General features: G+C 34.1%; 4 protein-coding genes across 5 annotated transcripts; 3 read left to right on the top strand and 1 right to left on the bottom strand.

The window, feature by feature from the left end:
• LOC25492274 (mitochondrial inner membrane protease ATP23) lies at positions 1–3,240 on the top strand. Its single transcript, XM_013600358.3, has 5 exons — positions 1–204; positions 296–417; positions 1,265–1,402; positions 1,503–1,586; positions 2,866–3,240. The coding sequence occupies exons 1-5, from the start codon at positions 111–113 to the stop codon at positions 2,995–2,997; spliced, it is 570 nt and encodes a 189-aa protein (XP_013455812.1). The 5' UTR covers positions 1–110; the 3' UTR covers positions 2,998–3,240.
• A 2,250-nt stretch (positions 3,241–5,490) lies between these two features.
• LOC25492273 (mitochondrial inner membrane protease ATP23) lies at positions 5,491–11,010 on the top strand. Of its 2 annotated transcripts, XR_003010943.2 has the most exons (8): positions 5,491–5,722; positions 5,801–5,860; positions 5,952–6,073; positions 7,425–7,562; positions 7,663–7,746; positions 9,039–9,181; positions 9,977–10,060; positions 10,797–11,010. XR_003010943.2 is itself a non-coding variant. In XM_024780931.2 (7 exons), exons 1-6 carry the CDS (start codon positions 5,626–5,628, stop codon positions 9,171–9,173), a joined length of 636 nt encoding a protein of 211 aa, XP_024636699.1. In that variant the 5' UTR covers positions 5,491–5,625; the 3' UTR covers positions 9,174–9,181; positions 9,977–11,010. The 2 variants fall into 2 exon arrangements, 1 of the variants encoding a protein (XP_024636699.1); XM_024780931.2 differs by having other exon boundaries at positions 9,977–11,010.
• A 1,012-nt stretch (positions 11,011–12,022) lies between these two features.
• On the bottom strand, positions 12,023–13,155 carry LOC25492271 (putative germin-like protein 9-2). The gene has a single exon (XM_013600355.3). It carries the CDS (start codon positions 12,997–12,999, stop codon positions 12,376–12,378), a length of 624 nt encoding a protein of 207 aa, XP_013455809.2. The 5' UTR covers positions 13,000–13,155; the 3' UTR covers positions 12,023–12,375.
• A 2,798-nt stretch (positions 13,156–15,953) lies between these two features.
• LOC25492270 (putative germin-like protein 9-2) lies at positions 15,954–17,047 on the top strand. Its single transcript, XM_013600354.3, has one exon. It carries the CDS (start codon positions 16,216–16,218, stop codon positions 16,837–16,839), a length of 624 nt encoding a protein of 207 aa, XP_013455808.1. The 5' UTR covers positions 15,954–16,215; the 3' UTR covers positions 16,840–17,047.
• The last annotated feature ends 3,270 nt before the right edge of the window (positions 17,048–20,317 follow it).

Below are 20,317 nucleotides of genomic sequence, written 5' to 3'. Positions count from 1 at the left end.
TTATTCAACCTTGCTACTACTGGAGTAAAAAATCATGCTTGGAATTTACCTGTAACAACTGAACCGAACCCTTACACCTCTGTAGCTGCTGAAGTATAACCCTGAATCAGATGGATGAGTTTGACTCTTCTTCTTCCTCCTCCACCAAATCCGAGAAGAAAGCTCTCAACGAATGTGAAAGCATGATTCAGAAGGGTCTCAAAAGTATTTCAATTCAATCTATTACTACATTTTCTGGTTTTAGGGTTTTCTCTGTAATTTTAATTCTCATTGATTTTATTTGTTTATATATCAGCTCCAACAGCGAGATTCTTAAGAGAACATTTGGAGAAAGCTGGGTGTCCTGTTCAAGATAATTTCTTCAAAGCTATTAATTGTGATCAAAATCATGCTGGTGGTTATGTTCCGGGTGAAGGGGTACGTTTCGATTGACTTATTTGAGAGAATTTATGAAAACAATGTATGACATGTGCATAAGCTGTGTTTTAAGTTTTTTTTTGTAAGTTCTCTAGGATAGCTTATAAAAGAATTTATAGTGTATACGAAAACAATTTGATTTGAATCTTTTGTTATACAAATAACTTATATAAACAAGCTTAATTAAGAGGTTATCGTTACAAATGAGGAGGGAAATTGATTGTGTAACGCAGTGTTGTCAAATATTAGGAATGGCAGATGTTGGTGCCGGTTTTTGGGCTCAATTTCAGCCGATATGGCAGCATTTTCCACCATAATCCGATATGACGGTGCCACAAAGTGGTTGGTATGGTGGGATTTTGGCTCTCTGCCATGGACCACCATAATCTGATATGGTGGCGCCACAAAGCAGACAATATGACGGGATTTCGGCTCTCCGCCATGGACCACCATCTGCCATCGACAACACCGGTCTAATGTCAAGGTTTTGTGACTTAAGTCTATTTAGGAGAGAGAATAGTAATTAAAATAAGATTGTCTGAATGAGAGAATATTGTGTGTTTAGAGAGATAAAGAGAAGGTCACCAAAGTTAGATAGATCAGAAGTAGACAATCACTCCTTAGAGAGGAGGGTGTGCTGTTCCGTACGATGGTGCACTTATTACCAGTGACAAGTTTGAGTTGGCTTAAAAAGCTGAAATAATACACAAAATTGATGATGAAAATAATCTCAGTTGTTGTCGTCTCGTTTAGTGGTCGAATAGCGTTGTATTCAATACTTAATATGATTATTTACTCTAAGGTTTTCAATTTACTAATAGTATTATTCTACGTTTCTTGAACATAGATAGTTGTGTGCGCAAATCAGATAGAAATGCAAGATGAGGTTAACCGGGTGATAGTTCATGAGCTAATTCATGTATTTGATGACTGTCGAGCTGCAAACTTGGATTGGACTGATTGTGCTCACCATGCTTGTAGTGAGGTTCCTTTTGAAAGCACCCTTTTAATCATACAGATTTTGATGTAGTTTTATGCATTACTTTCCTTTAATCATTTTTTTTATTGATGATTATATGAAACAGATAAGAGCTGGTCATCTAAGTGGTGATTGTCATTACAAACGGGAACTTCTACGAGGACATTTGAAAATACGAGGGCAAGAACAAGTATGCCATTTCTTTCCTTTCTTCATTTATACTTAACATTTACTTTGGTTGAATATTTCGTAGATAATGTGCAGCAATTTTAATGAAAGTACTGTAGTTGAGTTAGTTTGCAACAAAGGCTTCAGTATTGAATTTTTCAAAGTATTTTAGTTGAGATATGCTATGATAATTTGAACATTAAGCACTGGGCAACTTTTTTTCTCCTATACCATTGATAAAAGAAGAATTTTATGAAGATGATGAGAAGATAATTATAGGGTTAGATAGATAAGGGTTCCTATCATACACTTTGTATGTGTAATTAGCCCATATATCAATGTTCCTAGAGAACCTCATCTTCAAGCTGCCCACTGAGTTCTGCTCTACTAGAATAGAGTGAGTATTCGCGCACTCTATTTAAGAATGACAAATTGAGTCTAGAAGCTTATGCTGATGCAGAATATGCAAATTATTTAGGCTTTATTTAGAAGTTATGAGGGAAAGGAATGAGAGGATTTTGGGGGTAAGGAAGGAAAATAAATGGAAGTGGAAAGAATGATAGCCCCTAACTTTACACGGGGTTTTTTATCTATAAAATTAAAACCCTTCTATATGGAGGAACTCAAGAAGATGTATTTGAGAGGTGGTTTTAGAGGGATTTGGCAAATTATTCAAATCATATTTCTCTTTTATAAGACTCTCAAAAGAAACAAATATATATCATATACATTCTTCTTTCCCTCTCCCCTTTATTTTCTTTTCTTCTCCCAAACAAGGTGAGAAACATCCCTCCCTTTCTCTTTTCCTCCCCTACCCTCAAAGCCATTCTCCCCTTCTGCAAAATCAGAAATCAGACCCAATGCTCAAGGCATGTGTGAGTTATTATGGCTAAAAATCATCCAAGGTGATTGGAAAGTCAAATAAGATATTCTGTTCATGCCACGGATTCACGGTGTCCTATATTTCTGAGTTTACAGATGTGCGTGTCGTGCCTAGTGTCCGTGCTTTATAAATTTAGAGTTTAGACTTCTTTAATCATGTTCCCTTTTGACTACCTTTTGATACTTCAGACCAGTTAGGCGACGATGATGTCGAGACAGGGATAATGATTTTGTGTCTCCTTTTGTCCTTCTATAATGGTTATAATTTGCTGTACTCTGTCTATCATTCTCAATGAAGTGAAATTCCCATAGATTATTTCCAGATTTCATTGTTTCACATCAAACAATTTTCTGTTTTAAAATTTTATGGAATTTACCCTAACTACTTCAACACTGAGTTAATTTAATCCACCTTGAAGGAATGCATCAAAAGGAGAGTTTTAACATCATTGGCTGCAAATCCGTTTTGTTCTGGTTCAACTGCGAAGAATGCTATGGAAGCTGTATGGGAAACTTGTTATAATGATACAGCGCCTTTTGATAGAGCTTAAAAACTGTGTGGTATGTTACTGGCTTATTGTATAGAAATCATTGTTTCCATTCTTTGGCTTGATACCATTTAAGGTGATCATAAATGTAATTCAAATCGTAGAAAACAAGGATTTATTTATTTTTAGCTGAGATTTTTTTTATCTTTTACAAGTTGTAACTTCATATGGAAGCTTATTTTCTTGTAATTATTTTTTGGCTTTCCATAAATGGATGTTAAATGAACACTTGTGTTGTTCACTGAATCCAAAATTGCTCTGCTGTTGCTGGAATATTGTATAGCAGCCATTGGTTCCATTATTTGGCTAGCAGCAGCCATTGTTGTTGGCGTAGTTATAGTTATTGCACTGGTTCAAATAGCTTGTCTAGATAGTGTCTTCTACACTTCATTTACTGTCTTAACAATCTTGTCTTGACACTTGCATGATAGTATCTGTGAATTTTTTTGATCTAATCACAGATAATTCTCCACACAGTGAGAGATATGACAAGGTATCCGACCGTAGCATCCAACTTGTTTTTGTAGTGAAAGCATGATGGATGCACGTCAGAATTGAAGTTACAGTTTTGAAGCATTGATAGAACTTGATTGGAAATTACTTTGAAATAAGAGAAATGAAAGTATACTATCAACCAATCATCACGTTGGGAAATTGAAAATAGCATAAAAACATTGGCGACCAAAAATATTTCCACCTTAAAGTAGTATCTTAACTTTCACGTTTTTATGACAAATACAATGATTTGATCGGTCAAATTTGATTATAACAAGAAAGAGCAGATATAAGTTGAATTTTAAGAGATGGATTTTTTTCTTTCTTCTTTTGATGATATTGGGCACCATCTCAATCGTAAGGATAAGTAAGTTTTGAGCAGTTATATCATTTGTTAGAGTCGTTTTCAAAAGATGATTCACTGTAGACCATATAAGGCACATCATCATCAACAAAAGTAGCCCTACGCTCGACGACAATTACAAACATATGTTGGTATCTCTGTCGGTTGGTTTCATTCGTTAACATAAGCGATTTAGTTGTGTGTTTGAGGGACATGTTTTATGATGGAACTTGCAAGACTTTGCCACTATGATACCACCTGATATCAGCTTTCAACACCTAATAACTTGAATTTACGCCTTCAAGATGCATGGACTTGGAAGCATACCAAGATCAATGCATACACTTGCTCAAGTTGATTGATACTATTGACTTCAACAAAACAGAAATTTTACCCGTAACATGACTTGACTATGAAGCCTTAAAGTATCAGGAAAACTCTAACACTTTCTTTGACTTTCTTTTCAAAATGCTCTTCTTATTAATGGCCTTCGACATCATTTTAACATGATAGCTTCTCCAACCTTAACCCGTCACTCTTGACCTATAAATGACGTTTTTCACTATGTAATTTTGTTTGGGCTGTACCTGAGTTACACCCTCCAATCTTTGTATCTCTTTGTTTTTATTTAGACTAAATTACATTTTGGGTCTTTTAAGTTTGGTGTTTGTAACAGATTCATCCTTTAAGTTATTTTTGTAACATATCAGTCCTTTAAGTTTCAAAACGTGTTCACGGTAGCCTTTATACTAAACAAACATAAAAATATTGATGGGTTCGCTTGAGGGGTTTAAAACCTTGCGTTTTATAGACCTTATGTGTCAAACTTCATCTTCCTAATCCTTTCAAACCTTTTCCCCCAAAATTTCAAAACCCTAAGTGATTGTTCCTAGTTATGCCATAAAGGGTAAGAAACAAAAAGCTAAGAATCGATTCATGTGAACATTTAATCATTGGCCAAATTCTGAATAAGATATATGTTACATATGCAAAATATATCATGTTATATATGCACGAACAAACACATATATACAATTAGAGCGTATTACTTTCATGTGCGATCATACCAACACTAATGCACCGAATCCTATCAGAACTTCGCAGTTAAGCGTGACCTCATGAGAAGTCCTTGTGTTGCACCTCTCCCACCATTTTTGTCCCTTCTAAAAAAAATATTAAGACTTCTATATATATATATTTTTTTGTTAATTGATGTAATTTAATATTTTCCGTAACGAAGAAACACATATATATAATTAGACCGCAACAATATATCATGACAATTGAAAGATAAAAATGGAGTTAGGGTTTTGAAATTTAGGGGGAAATAGTTTGAAAGGACAAGGAAGATGAAGTTTAACACATAAAGTCAATAAAACAGAGAGTTTTAAACCCCTTCATGCCAACTCACACACTTAACTGCCAACTCATTAATTCTTTTAAGTCTATTTAACAGAAGGGCTACTGTAAAATGATTGATATGTTATAAAAATAACGAATCTGTTACAAACGTAAAATTTAATGGGCCCAAAATGTAATTTAGCATTTTATTTAATATATTTTGTCTTTTGTCTAAAAACAATTCTAAAATAAAGTAGATAGTAAATATTTTAAACTAAAAAAATAAATAAATATTCTAAACCTAAAATGTGAGAAAGCACTCTTGAAAATACAGAGAAAGCATCCTCTGTATAAACCAGTGAACACAAACAAAACCCAGGCCATTTGTTTGAAAACTGAACCAAACCAGATACCAGTGTATCTGTAACTGGTGAAGTCTAACACTGAATCAGATGGATGTGTTTAATTCTTCTTCTTCTTCTTCATCCGCCAATGGCGACAATCCTCTCAAGGACGAATGCGAACGCACGATTAAGAAGACTTTCAATAGTATGTTCACTCTTCATATCCTTTTTGTGCTTTCTCTATAATTCTAAATCTTATTCATTTTATTATTTGCTGTATCAGCTTTTAAGGGTGACAAAGCTATCAATGAATGCGAACGCATGATTCAGAAGGGTCTCAAAAGTATTTCAATTCATTCATTTCCCTCTCTGTTATTAAGGTTTTCTCTCTAATTCTAAATCTCATTTATTATTGTTATTTTTTTTTATATCAGCTCCAACGGCGAGATTCTTAAGGGAACATTTGGCCAAAGCTGGGTGTCCTGTCCAAGACAATTTCTTCAAAGCTATTAATTGCGAAGTATCCATTGCCGGAGGTTTCGTTCCTGGTGAAGGGGTACGTTTGGATTGACTTATTTGAGCTTGTCTAGTGTCGTAATTTGTGAGATTGTTTGAGAGAACTTATTTAGAGGTCAATGAGTTGGATCCAAATTTGGTTTATGATAGAACACTATGGCGTTATTTGATCCATGCAGCTGACCCCACTTAGTGGGATAAGGCTTGGTTGTTGTTGTTGTTGTATTGTTTGAGAGAACTTATGTAACAACTTATTGCATATCAGTCCACAAGCTGTGTTTTATTTATGTTTATTTCCCTAAGTTCTCTAGGATACCGTATGAAAACAGTTTATAGCTTATATGAAAGCAATTTGATTTGATTTTTTCTTTTGTTTTAGAAATAACTTATGTAAACAAGCTTTATTAAGCTTATAAGCTATGAAGCGCTGACACGAACATGACACTGACAGGTTGACACCAATTATAATTTGATAAAATGAATTATTTAAACATAATCACATGTGTTAGTGTTATGATGGTGACAGACACTGAACACACCTTTGATAAGAGGTGTCAGTGTTACAAAGCTTATAAGTGCTTAATTAAGCTGTTTGTCATCTAAACATGGTTATCATTACAAAAGAGGAGGGGAATTGATTTTCTAACCTAAGGTCAAGATTTTGTGACCTAATCTATTTAGGAGAGAGAATAGTGATTAAAATAAGTTTGAATGAGAGAAAATTGTGTTAAGAGGGATAAAGAGAAAGTCACCAAAGTTAGACAATTGAAAAGTAGACAATCACTCCTTAGGCCTTGTTTGGAAGTTTGGAGGGGAGGGGAGGGCTTTGGAGGGATGAGATTAGAGTAAAAAATAGCGAAATCTTTCAAATTTTTTAAGAGTGTGTTTTTGCAGTGAATGATAAAAGAAACTTATGATTAATGTACTTTTAATTTTGCGAGTATTATAAACATATGATTTGAAAATTTTTCTCAAACCCCCCAAAACCTTCCTCCAATATAGTTTTTTAGTTCCCCAAATTAGGGGAATTCTGTATTATGAAGAAAACTAAGCCCCTCAAAGCCCTCCCCTCCCAAAGCTCTCCATTCTTTCCACTTCTTTCTTCCTTTTTTTTCAAGCCCTCCCTTCCCCTCCCCTCCCCTCCCCTCCAAACTCTAAAAAAGAGCCTTAGAGAGGAGGGCGCGTCGTTCCTTACAATGGTGTACTTATTACTAGTGACAAGTTTAAGCTGGCTTAAAAAGCTGATATAACACACACACTTGATGAAAATAATCTCAGTTGTTGTCGTCTCGTTTAGTAGTCGAATAGTGTTGTATTCAATGCTTCATATGATTATTTCCTATAAGGTTTTCAATTTACTAATAGTATTATTCTACTTTTCTTGGACATAGATAGTTGTGTGTGCAAATAAGATACAATTACAAGACCAGGTTAACCAGGTGATAGTTCATGAGCTAATTCATGCATTTGATGACTGCCGAGCTGCAAACTTGGATTGGACTAATTGTGCTCACCATGCTTGTAGTGAGGTTCCTTTTCTCGGCGCCCTTTTAATCACACAGATTTTGATGTAGTTTTATGCATTACTTTCCTTCAATAATTTTGTTTATTGATGAATATATGAAACAGATAAGAGCTGGTCATCTAAGTGGTGATTGTCATTACAAACGGGAACTTCTACGAGGACATTTGAATCTACGAGGGCAAGAACAAGTACGCCATTTCTTTCCTTTCTAGTGCAGCAACTTTACTGAAAGTACTATAGTTGAGTTAGTTTGCAACAAAGGCTTTAGTATTGAATTTTTCAAAGTATTTTAGTTTAGATATGCTATTATTATTTGAACATTAAGCACAGTCAACTTTTTTTCTCCTATATCATTGATAAAAGAAGAATTTAATGAAGATAAGGGTTAGATGGATAAGGGTTCCTATCACAGTTTTTGTGTAATTAGCCCATTTATTAATGTTCCTAGAGAACCTCATCTTCAAGCTGCCTACTGAACTCTGCTCTACTAGAGTAGTAGAGTGAGTATTCGCACACTCTATTTAACAATAACAAATTGAGCCTAAAAGTTTATGCTGATTCAGAATATACAAATTATTTAGGCATTATTTAGAAGTTAAGAGGGAAAGGAAGGAGAGGATTTTGGGGGAAAGGATGATAGCTCGCAACTTCACTCGGAGTTTTTTTCTCAAAAAAACTAGAAGCCAGATATGGAGGAACTCAAGAATAGTATTCCAGAGATGGTTTTAAGAGGGATTTCGCAAATTATCTAAGTCATATTTCTCTTTTTAAGACTCTCAACAAACAAGTATATCTCATTAACATTCTTCTCTCCCTCCCCTTTAATTTCTTTTCTTCTCCCAAATAAGGTGAGAAACTCCCCTCCCTTTTCCTCCCCTACCCTCAAAGCCATCCCCCCCTTCTCCTCCTAACTCCCAACAAGACCTTAGCGGTCAAAAGACCCAGTTCATGGTATTGCACCATTCCAGGTAGTAATCTGGTTACTTGGAAGAGCAAAAAACAAAAATTGGCGGCTCATTCTTCTGCATAATCAAAAATCAAAACCCAATGCTCAAGGCATGTGAGAGTTGTTATTATGGCTAAAAATCATCTTAGATGGTTGGAAAGTCAAATAAGATATTTTGTTCATGTCGCAGACTCGCGGTTGGACTTTACCGATGTCCGTGTCGTGCCTAGTGTCCGTGCCAGATAAATTTAAAGTTTCGACTACGTTAATCATGTTCCCTTTACCCTACTTTTTGATACTTCAGGCTAGTTTAGACGATGATAATGTCGAGACATGGATAATGATTTTGCGTCTCCTTTTGTCCTATCATGGTTATAATTTTCTGTACTCTGTCTATGATTCTCAATGAAGTGGAATTCCCATAGGCTATTTCCAGATTTCATTGTTTCACATCAAGCAATTTTCTCCGTTTTAAAATTTTGTGGAGTTTACACTAACTATTTCAATACTGAGTAAGTTTAATTCACCTTGAAGGAATGCATCAAAAGGAGAGTTTTGCAATCAGTGACTTCAAATCCATCTTGTTCTGCTTCAACTGCCAAGGATGCTATGGAAGCTGTATGGGAAACTTGTTATAACGATACAGCGCCTTTTGATAGAGCTCCTTAAAGATTGTGGTATGTTACTGGCTTATGGTATAGCAACCATTGTTTCCATTCTTTGGCTGAGATTTCTTTATCTTTTACAAGTTTTAACTTCATACGGAAGCCAATTTTCTTGTCATTGTTTTTTGGCTTGCCATAAATGGATGTTAGATGAGCACTTGTGTTGTTCACTGAATCCAAAATTGCTCGGTTGTTGCTAGAGTATCATATAGCAGCCATTGGTTCCATTTTTTTGGCTAGCAGCCATTGTTGTTGGTTTAGTTATAGTTATTACACTGGTTCAAATAGTGTCTTCTTTACTTCATTTACTGTCTTTAAAACCTTGACAAAAAACATTTGCATAATTGCATCAGAAATTTAATGCATACAGACAAATTATGCAGACATGATCAACTGATAAGTTAACTTACATTTCATTTTTTTTCCTTGTTTTCCATACTTTAACCTGCATTTCATCTACACTCCTAATTCAGTCAAGTGATCGGTGTATGTGCTTTTTAGAAAAAAAGATGGTAGCCTATTGGTGAAATAGCATTGAAGGTTCCCAATCAGAGTAATCTTAGACATATTCAAGCCAACTTTATTCCCTAGGATCGAAAGAGGACAAAACCAATACCCCCTTCAAAGATCTATGAGAACAGTGGTGGAAAACATTATAATTTGCAAATTGGGTTCTCACCGGAAAGAAACTTACTATAGCAAAAGTTGTCATTTTGTTAAGAGACAAAATTGTCTCATACATGAGATAGATAAAATTATTATCGTGCTACTTATGGTAATATTTTAATTTACTGATAATCAATTCAGATTCTTGCTTATTTGGATTTCAAGCATGGCACATGCCAGGGTGCGCAAGGGACTCAAGCATGGCGCATGCAGCCCGTTGGATTAGTAAGTTCCACATAAGATTATCATGATCTTCCATGTTTTACGACTGATACAATGATTTGATCATTATAAACTCCATAAAAACAAGCGAAATCAAATACAAATTGATTTTAAGACAAATAATTATTTTATATTGTTTTAGGATGCAACATTGATTGGGCACCATCTCAATAATTTATAATACTCCTCCCTCTGGTCCTATTTATAAGAAACATTTTACTTTTTCGATTCATTGCATAAATGATGTATTTGGTCTATATTCTATACCAAGCACATTAATTACTCAATAAATCATCTACCAAAAAAAAAATAAAAAATTACATGACTCCTCAAAACTACATTAATTACTCAATAAATCTAAAAAGTCAACTTTTTCTTATAAATAGGACCGTAGGGAGTACAAATTACATGATTCCTCAAAACTTACTTGTTCTCACGATTGAGATGGTGCCCAATCAATGTTGCATCGTAAAACAAAATAAAATTATTATTCTGCCTCAATCAATTTGTATTTGTTTTCTCTTGTTTTTTTTAGAGTTTATCATTGTCTATGTCGTAAAAACATGGAAGACTCCAAGCATCTACTTAAAAAAAAGGTGGCAATGTTGCTGGTCGGCAAATTTTTTAAGCGATTTTCAAGCTTGAATCTATCGTAAATCACATGAGACAGTTTCCCAACCTAACAATTATTTGATAGTAGACTTTCATTTCTCTTATTGCAAAGCAATTTCCACTGCAGTTCCATCAAAGCTTCAAAACTCCAACTTCAACTTTGAAACGCATCCATCATGTTTTCACTAGAAAAACAACATGGATGCTACGGTGGGAGACCTTGTCATATGTCTCACCATGTGCGAGAATTATTTGCCATTAGATTAAAAAGTTCCATGGATGGATTGACAACACTCTATTTGTTTTATTTTGTTCTCTAATTATTCTCTTTTTTGGCACAATATGTGATTGTTTGTCGTAAAAAAAAAGGAACGAGCGAATATAAAAACTTTGATTCTCAATTTTTGACCAATCTGCTCATTCAAAATATCAAAGATCTCATGGTTTCAAGACATTTCACTCTTCTCCATTATCTCAGAGAAGGCAACAAGTGTCCAGACTTTATGGCCAAGCTTGGAGTTTCGAATGATGTTAAGCTGTCCATTCACTCTTCTCCTCCGGAGGACCTGTTGCCTCTGCTAAGGACAGATGAATTAGGAGTCTGTTTCCTAAGGCGCTAGCCTTGTTTTTCTTTTGTTCGTTTTTCTGTTTTCATCTTTTAGCCTTGTAACCAAAAAGAAGTCTTCCCACCCCTGCATTTTGGTCTCACTCGTATAATCTCACTATTTATCGTTCTTTACCAGTTCCACTGGCATGTTCACTATCATTCTCATTCAACCAAAATCCACAAGTTATAAACTCCCAAGCGCCGTGTTGTAAACAATCTCAAAACTCCAACACCTAAAAGATTGGCAATATGATCATGCTTGAAGGGGAAGGCTACGGTGCGCAAGTGACTCATATCATATGCTCCAACACCTAATGGATGCACAAAACTTGATCTCACTCTTGCATGGTGCACGATATGAGTCACTTGCGCACCTTAGCATGCTCCATGCTTGAAATCCGACTTAAATAAGCAAGAATAGGAATTGATTATCAGTAAATTAAAATATTAATTTAAATTGCACAATAATAATTTTATCTGATATTGTATTTCATGTATGAGACAATTTTGTCTCTTAATAAAATGACAACTTTTAGGATGGATGAGTACTACTAATACTTCGTTTTTTTGGTAGTGTAGTACCATTTGTACTTATTTTCATCTATTTTGAATAACATATTCTATTTGGTTGTTAAAAAACAAAAAATTAACATGCATAAAGATTAACGGTTTTTAATAAGTGCTTAATAAGTAATTTTTATACTTAACGATATATAAATTTTGTTTTGCAAAAGATAACCTATATCATTTAAACTTTTAAGTCAATAATTACTTTTATATTATATGTATCAGATACAAATTTATTGTGCGACGTAATTTGAGGGAGTTAAAGCTAATTAATTTGTTTTTTTTTTTAAGTAAGTAAAGTAACTAATTAAATTTGTTAGTAGATTTTCTTGTATTTCAAGAATAAATGAAGCTATGAGCAAACATAATCAATTAAGATGAAGAAAACACTAACTTCATTGATTGAACAAACACAATCAAACAATGTCCATTTCAGACTTATTCATAAAAGAACTTATTGAACAATAATACAAAGAAGGAAAAAATTAATGTAACATTAGAAAAACACAAATGCACCCATCACCAAGCCTTACTAAGAAGTAAAACCTTTCTTCAAATTTTGAATAGTGGTAACATCAGTCTTGAAAGCCAAAGCCAAGACAGTATCATCAATAGAGGTATTAAACAATGTACCAGGGAGTGAAATAGTTCCAGCATTGGCACTACCAAAAGCTGATATAGCAAGAGCAGGAACCTTTTGATCAGCATTATGTTGAAAATGAACAAGACCCTTTGGGAATATAAACATATCACCAACTGAAAGATTTTGTGTGAAGAGTTTACTAGTTGTGTCAACAAACCCAACTTGAAGTGAACCTTGAACAACAAAGAGTAGTTCAGCTGAACGTGGGTGTGTGTGTGGTGGATTTATGCTGTTAGGTTGGAATTGAAGAGCAGCATATGACACACTTTGTCCATTCAATGATGGAAATTCTGCCATGCTTGCTTTTATTGCTTTGAAAGGTGGTGGGTTTGGGCTTGGGGGTTGAACAAGGACTCGAAAGCCCGAGAAGGTGAAGTAGTTTGCATCGACTGGGCCAGTTATCGGGCTTATGAAGTCGGTTAGTATGTCGGGGTCACCAGCCCTAGTGACTGTCACAAGGGTAAACGTGGAAATAATGAGTGAGAGAACAACTTTCAAGCTAGAGGAAGACATGTTTTTTTTAGTATGATTATAATAATTATAATTATAATATTGAAGAACTTTGAAGATGTGTTGGATGAGATTTGAAGAGTGTTATGGGTGAGGATATATATAGGGAGGGTTTGGTTCAATGGTTATAAATTGTGAAGGGAAAAAGGATTTTGTTCTTGTATTCTATGATCTTAGGCAGACCTCGTGGATGGACGACACCACCAATGGACATTTTACAAGACATCCTAATTGGTTTGTAGTTTGCAGCTGTTAAATTGTGGCATTTAGCAATGGAAATTAACCATGGGAAAACATTTTTGTTGTCTAGTTCTTGGACTTACTCATAATTATAAAATAAAATAATAAAAAAGTTTTGTTGTCTCGTTAAGGATTCAAAAATGAAGATAATTTATACAAGTTTTATGCTAAAAAAAAATTACTTTTTAGTTTTAATGTATTGAATACATTATTCTCAAGATAAAACTTCTTTAAATTTCTTAACAAATATTTGGTTAAAAAATAAGGAATATTGGTTAACAAAAATTGATATATTTGGTTCAAATTTTTTACATGCGGTTTGACTGCATTAACAAAGATCCTCATTTGGGTTAAAAAAAAATCGCCATACGGGACCTTACGCCCAAAGTGAGAAAGGAATTTATACATGTTCCAAAAAAGAAAAAAAGACAAAATGTTCCAAATATTATTGAAAGTTGAAACTAGTTTAAATAATTAATCTAATGTGCTAAGGACCCCCTTAAAAGAAAAGTGCTAAGTGATACAAATATATGTCTACGCCAGATGTGTTACTTTAGGGAGAGAGACTATTTTTTTAGGAGAATGTTAATCAATATTTTTGGGATATTGATTAAGCACCAAAAGAAGTAAGTTTTTATTAATAAGTAATGTAATTATTATTTGATAAAAAGTGACAGTTTATATTTTCAAGACAGAAATTCTACTTATAGATTTCTTAACCAGTGTCCCGAGGACGTCCTGAGGGCACTGGTTAACAAGATTCTTTTTATTTTTATTTTTATTTATTTTTATTTTTTTTATCATCAATTCAACACTCATATTTTGGTGAAATTCGTAATAATATTATTAAATCATGGAATACAGCGAAGCGATGCCGATTTTAATGAGATAAACTTTTACTTTGTTGAGTAAAAGTTTAGTTGAGTTGGGCTACGAAAGTTTAACAGAGTCATGATGAACTTCAAGACTCAACGAATGTAGAGTATTTACGAATCATCTATTAAAGAGGCCAACACGCTAGCGGCAGAAGTTGAACTCAAGTCCGTATGGAATATGAGTCAACTTTTTACCAACTTTACCAACCTTCGTTAACACATATTTTACTTTACTTGGGTAAAAAAAAATCAATTTCACTATAATAATATAAGTATTTTGAAATTTACCCAAAAAAAAAAGTGTTGAATTTTTCTTTTGGTGAGATTTTTTCCCTTTTCTTATATTATTATTAATATAAATAAAGTCGCCAAGATTTGCCAACGATCGTATTAAACTATTCACTATCAGTCAGTATATTCTACGTTGGTTTTAGGTTTCTATGTTGAAAATTTTGATTGTTAGCCAAAATGATAAAGATGAATGAGTTGGTTTTGGCTTTCTATGTCATTAATTTTGCATGTTGGCCAAAATGATATAAGGGATGTGCTTTGTAAACGTCTCATCCAGCTGGATCAAACTCTGATTGAGAAAACGATAAAAAATTCTGACTATTGTAACTAAGATTAAGAGGTCAAATAATTTTTTAATTGAGGTGATGAGATTTTCTTTTGTTGGTAGTGTTTGTGCCCTGTAAAAAATATTGTTTTGGTATATATTGCTCATATTGACAGAGCCGTGGCTTTGGTTTTCTTAAATTTTGGTCCATGGCTATTTCATGCGCATTCAACCAGGCCGGTCTAACATATCAAAAGGTTTAAAATAAATTTTATAAAGAAGTTTTTCGGAATTATATAAAAAAAAAAAACAACGCTTATTAAAAGCATAATAAATTAAGTTTTGCTGAATTCAAGATTTGAACTTAGGATCAAAGCTGAGACCTTAAAATTGACCAACTAGCTTAAATAAATATTGATTATTAGTATGTCATTATATATTTATAGCTAAATTGACTTATTTTGAGGCCTTTTTTTTAACCAAAAATCTTGAGGCCTAAAGCCCTTGTTTGGGTGGCTTGACCCTTAAGTTGGCTCTGCATTCAACGTATGTTTTTAACTGTCGTTGAATGTAGGACTACTTGCCGACGGTGAAGTGTCGTGTATGGTCTCCAATCTTCACATTCGTGAAGTGTTTTATATGGTCTACACTAAACAAATGAAAATGATTTTTATTTTTGAAGAAACCAAAATGAAATATAACTCAACAAGAGTGGCTCAACTCGTACAAGATGTGCATAAGAGAACCGCCCAAAAAGAATACAAAGTTATGAGTCTGTTGCCATAAAGCACAATGATAAAAAAACCCAGAAGAAAACTACTCCCCAACACCCATACATAATAAAGGGTGCCGCCACCAGTCATTATAACTGAAAGCACAGAAGTGAGCAGCTTAGCTTTTAACCATAAAAATGACATAAACTTGACATAATCTAATAACTTAACCAAATTCGGAGCTGTGTTCTTAAAAATCATGTTGTTTCTTTCCTTCCAAAGGGCTCAAACAGTGGCATGCCAAATCACAATGAGTAAAACCAATGAAAATGATTTAAAACTCTTTGCAACAAATTACATGACTCCTAAAAACTTTTTCTCACGATTGGATCATAATAAACTCTGCAAAATCGTGTTTTTTCTTTTTTTTACATAAAACTTCTAAATTATTTTTATTTTTTAATCATTAACAACCCTAACTGCCCTTAAAACACTTGTTTACAATTTTTTATTTTATAATTTTGAATAAGTCCAAGAACTAGACAACAAAATGTTTTCCCATGGTTAATTTCCATTGCTAAATGCCACAATTTAACAGCTGCAAACTACAAACCAATTAGGAAGTTTTGTAAAATGTCCATTGGTGGTGTCGTCCATCCATGAAGCCTGCATTAGATAGATCATAGAATACAAGAACAAACCCTTTTTTCCCCCTCAAAATTTTCAACTATAGAACCAAACCCCTCCCTATATATATCCTCACACATAACATTCTTCAAATCTCATCCAACAACATCTTCAAAGTTCTTCAACATTATAATCATACTAAAAAAACATGTCTTCCTCTACCTTGAAAGTTGTTCTCTCACTCATCATTTCCACTTTTACCCTTGTGACAATCACTAGGGCTGGTGACCCTGACATACTAACCGACTTCATAAGCCCGATAACCGGCCCAGTCGATGCAAACTACTTCACCTTCTCGGGCTTTCGCGTCCTTGTTCAACCCCCAAGCCCAAACCCACCACCTTTCAAAGCAATAAAAGCAAGCATGGCAGAATTTCCATCATTGAATGGACAAAGTGTGTCATATGCTGCTCTTCAATTCCAACCTAACAGCATAAATCCACCACACACACACCCACGTTCAGCTGAACTACTCTTTGTTGTTCAAGGTTCACTTCAAGTTGGGTTTGTTGACACAGCTAGCAAACTCTTCACACAAAATCTTTCAGTTGGTGATATGTTTATATTCCCAAAAGGTCTTGTTCATTTTCAACATAATGCTGATCAAAAGGTTCCTGCTCTTGCTATATCAGCTTTTGGTAGTGCCAATGCTGGAACTATTTCACTCCCTGGTACATTGTTTAATACCTCTATTGATGATACTGTCTTGGCTTTGGCTTTCAAGACTGATGTTACCACCATCCAAAATTTGAAGAAAGGTTTTACTTCTTAGTAAGGCTTGGTGATGGGTGCATTTGTGTTTTTCTAATGTTACATTAATTTCTTCTTTGTTTTAATTGCTTCTATGAATAAGTCTAAAATGGACATTGTTTGATTGGGTTTGTTGTATTAATAGTGATATGAAATAAAATCATCAATGGAGTTGGTGCTTTCTTCATCTTAAATGATTATGTTTGCTCATTGCTTCATTATTCTTGAAATACAAGAAAATCTACTAACAAATTTAATTAGCTAAGTACAAGTAGTACTCATCCATCCCAAAAATTAACTGCGAAGAGAAAACAACCACTTTTAAAGGAGCATAACTCTTCCACACTTTTGATAGTAATTCGGCTTTTATTCGGCTTACATAAAAAAACCAAAACAAACGGACCCTTTCTCATGGACCCGATGAGTGGTATTGTGGATCTTGAAGGTGAGAAAAACACAAGAAGAGGGGGGGGGTTGAATTGTGTTTTCTTTTTCTCTCTAAAAATTCTTCTTCTGATACAACTTCAGAAGCAGTTTGAGAGTGCTTCTGATGAAATGATCAGAATCAGATATGCAGCGGAAAAGATCAAAGCAGAGAAAAGAAAAGCAAGACACAAGCAGTTATCCTGGTTCCTTCCACAAATCGGAAGTAGTCCAGTCCCCCTTGCACTTCCAAGGAGATTTCACTATAATCACAAAGATTACAAATGCTCAATACTCTCTAAGTATGAGACTTCTCAAAAATGCTCAAACACACACGCAAGAGTCTTCCAATGCTCAAGCTATTCTAAGTAGTTTTTCCAAATTTTTTTTTTTTTTTTAAGTACATGAAACTTAAGTGTAAGAGTTTTAAATCTAAAAAAAAAAAGATTTTTAGATAGTAAATAAACAGAAATAACTTTAGATTTTTTTTAAAAATCTCTAAAGAAGAATGGCTACAAGATATGGATTCAAAAACCTATCCAATCTGATTTATCACATGTCTCTCAACTAATTCTTCCGAATTCTGGTGGTTGAAATATGCAACTTATAAATGAAGTTTTATTTACCTTTTGAGGCAATGCAAATATAACAATTACCTTTTCCTTTTTCTGCTCAGATGGATAAGCTAACTTGGCGTCCTCACAAAAGAGGTATTTTTTCAATGAAAAGTGCTTATCGCTCTATCAAGCAACGAAAAGATTCTGATAATCCACAAGTAATCTATGCATAATAATCCATCTTCTTTGTGGTCGAAATGAAGAGGACAAAAAATGTTTATTGCACTACAAGAAATCATTGGAATTCTGAGGCCCATAACTCCTAGGAAAATGTCTGTTTCTCCTTGGAACGTCGCTTTATTCCGAGGAATATGAATCCTCGGAAAATCATTGGTTGCAATCCAGGTTCCGAGAAAATAAAGTTTCCGAGGAACAAATGTCCTCGGAATATTGATTTGACAACTGCACAACAGGCTGGCGCACCTGTGGAAACTAACACAAAGTAACTAGCATCTCCGAGGATCTTGTACTCGGAATGTATGTTATTTTTTAATTTTTTTTAATTCATAATTAAGCGGCAATATCTGACCAAATTTTAAAAAAGCGCCAAATATTTAAAATTTAAAACACTGAAACACTCAGAGTAAAAAGTTCCTCGGTGTTACTCGGTATTTATTTTAATTAAAAAAAAAAAACAGAATTTGATTAAAAAAAGTAAATAAATGGTTTTTTTTCTTGAAACGGCAAATATTATAGTCGTCGAGATTGTGTACGGAACACAAAAGCTCGCGGACAAATCGAACAAGATTCTGCTAGAATAACACCTACCAAATCCTCTCAAAACAAAGAACTAAAACAAAGGTCTAAACCCAAAATCACAGCAGCAGCAACAACAACAAAACTACCGAAAACAAAACTAAATAAATTACCACTAACATAAAAACAGCCCAGCCCCTCAAACAATGATGCTAGCATATTCCAACAAAAGTTCAACCAGCTGCACACTAGTCTGAACAAATAGCAGGCAACAAGCTTCTTGCTGATACCGAAACCACAAATGAGAATACCTCAGCCAGTGGCGTTGCCAGGACCCAGGGTCAGGAGGTTCAAAATTTTAAACTTTAATTTATAATAAATATAATAATATATATCCAAAAAATTACATTGTATTCAATTTACAATGTACTCAAAAAACTTCATCCATTCTTTACAAATGTCCCCTACGCGGTGCCATCTTCTGAAATCGTTGAATAATCAACTCATCATCAATTTTGTCCGCCACATCTCTCTCAATATAAGTCACGAGACAATCATTCATCCAATCATCTCCCATTCGATTACGCAATCTAGACTTCACAATCTTCATAGCAGAAAATGCTCGTTCAACGGTTGATGTGGCAACGGGCAAAATCATTGCTAACTTCAAAAGGCTCGTTCAGGAGCATTTTCTAATACAACTCGCTTCACTTTCTTTTTTCTCTTAGCAAACCATCTAAGCAATTCAAGGAAGTTTCCTTGATTAGAAGATTCTATTTTTTCATCATGACCACGAAAGAGCAATCCTTGCTTCAATAGAAGTCGAATACAATCAAGTGAGGCCGTCAACCGCCTTCGGTACAAGTTACGAGTTGTTTGAGAATGCTTAGACATCAAACCTTCAATATGTTGATCTTGTTTCATCAAATCTCCACATTTCTTCCAAGCAATATTGTGAGCAGAATTAGGGCCTGCTCCAACATGTGATGAGAGTGTGGTTTTTTTATTCCAACTTGTGAATCCCTCTGTTATAAATGTATCACCACCAGCTTGTTTTCCAAAATCAGGTCTAAATAGATAACAACACAAACAGAATGCGGCGTCTTTTTCGATACTATACTCTAACCAATTACCAAATTCATTAAACCAAGAGGGACAAAATCTTCTCATTGAATTTCCAATCTTTCTTTGAGGAAAATTATGTTGATTAGGTTGGCATGGTCCATTTTGTAGATATGCTCGGCGTATTATCTCTTGATCATTTGGATGGTATGTTGACATTTTAGGCCGCTTTCCCGGATCCGATGGTAACTCTTCTAAATTACATGAAACATGTTGAGAACTAGATCCTTGCTCATGGGATGGTCTTGATCTTTTTAAAAAATTCTGCATAACTCCTACAACAACCAACACAATAACAAACTTTAAGATTCAATGAGCATGATATAAAAATATGAACAAAAGTTAAAAACATTATCACAGTACTGTGATTGAACAGTTTTATTTCTTACTATGGAAGTATTAATAGAAGTTAAAAACAATGTGATAGAAACAGTGACCAAACTATATTTGATTTACTAATTACTATAATATTAGTTGATTCAACAAATGAAAGAAACCTATCATTCCAAATAATTCAAAAGATTGAGAAAATAACAAAAGAACTAGCATCGCAAGAAAGGAGATACACATTCCAATTCTCAGTTCACATTGTCACTTTAAACCAATTCTCCAATCAATTTAACAACACAAACATATCATTAG

The sequence above is a fragment of the Medicago truncatula genome, chromosome 4 (genome assembly GCF_003473485.1).
Source record: "Medicago truncatula cultivar Jemalong A17 chromosome 4, MtrunA17r5.0-ANR, whole genome shotgun sequence".
Taxonomy (NCBI): domain Eukaryota; kingdom Viridiplantae; phylum Streptophyta; class Magnoliopsida; order Fabales; family Fabaceae; genus Medicago; species Medicago truncatula.
This window is presented reverse-complemented; position numbering and strand designations above follow the sequence as displayed.

What these genes read in the sequence shown, in the direction of transcription:
- LOC25492274 (XM_013600358.3), top strand. Translation starts at nt 111, where the DNA reads ATGGATGAGTTTGACTCTTCTTCTTCCTCCTCCACCAAATCCGAGAAG. An exon ending in GTTATGTTCCGGGTGAAGGG is followed by an intron (nt 418 to 1,264) that starts GTACGTTTCGAT and finishes TCTTGAACATAG; the next exon opens with ATAGTTGTGTGCGCAAATCA. An exon ending in CTCACCATGCTTGTAGTGAG is followed by an intron (nt 1,403 to 1,502) that starts GTTCCTTTTGAA and finishes TATATGAAACAG; the next exon opens with ATAAGAGCTGGTCATCTAAG.
- LOC25492273 (XM_024780931.2), top strand. Translation starts at nt 5,626, where the DNA reads ATGGATGTGTTTAATTCTTCTTCTTCTTCTTCATCCGCCAATGGCGAC. An exon ending in GATTCAGAAGGGTCTCAAAA is followed by an intron (nt 5,861 to 5,951) that starts GTATTTCAATTC and finishes TTTTTATATCAG; the next exon opens with CTCCAACGGCGAGATTCTTA. An exon ending in CTCACCATGCTTGTAGTGAG is followed by an intron (nt 7,563 to 7,662) that starts GTTCCTTTTCTC and finishes TATATGAAACAG; the next exon opens with ATAAGAGCTGGTCATCTAAG.
- LOC25492271 (XM_013600355.3), bottom strand. Translation starts at nt 12,999, where the DNA reads ATGTCTTCCTCTAGCTTGAAAGTTGTTCTCTCACTCATTATTTCCACG.
- LOC25492270 (XM_013600354.3), top strand. Translation starts at nt 16,216, where the DNA reads ATGTCTTCCTCTACCTTGAAAGTTGTTCTCTCACTCATCATTTCCACT.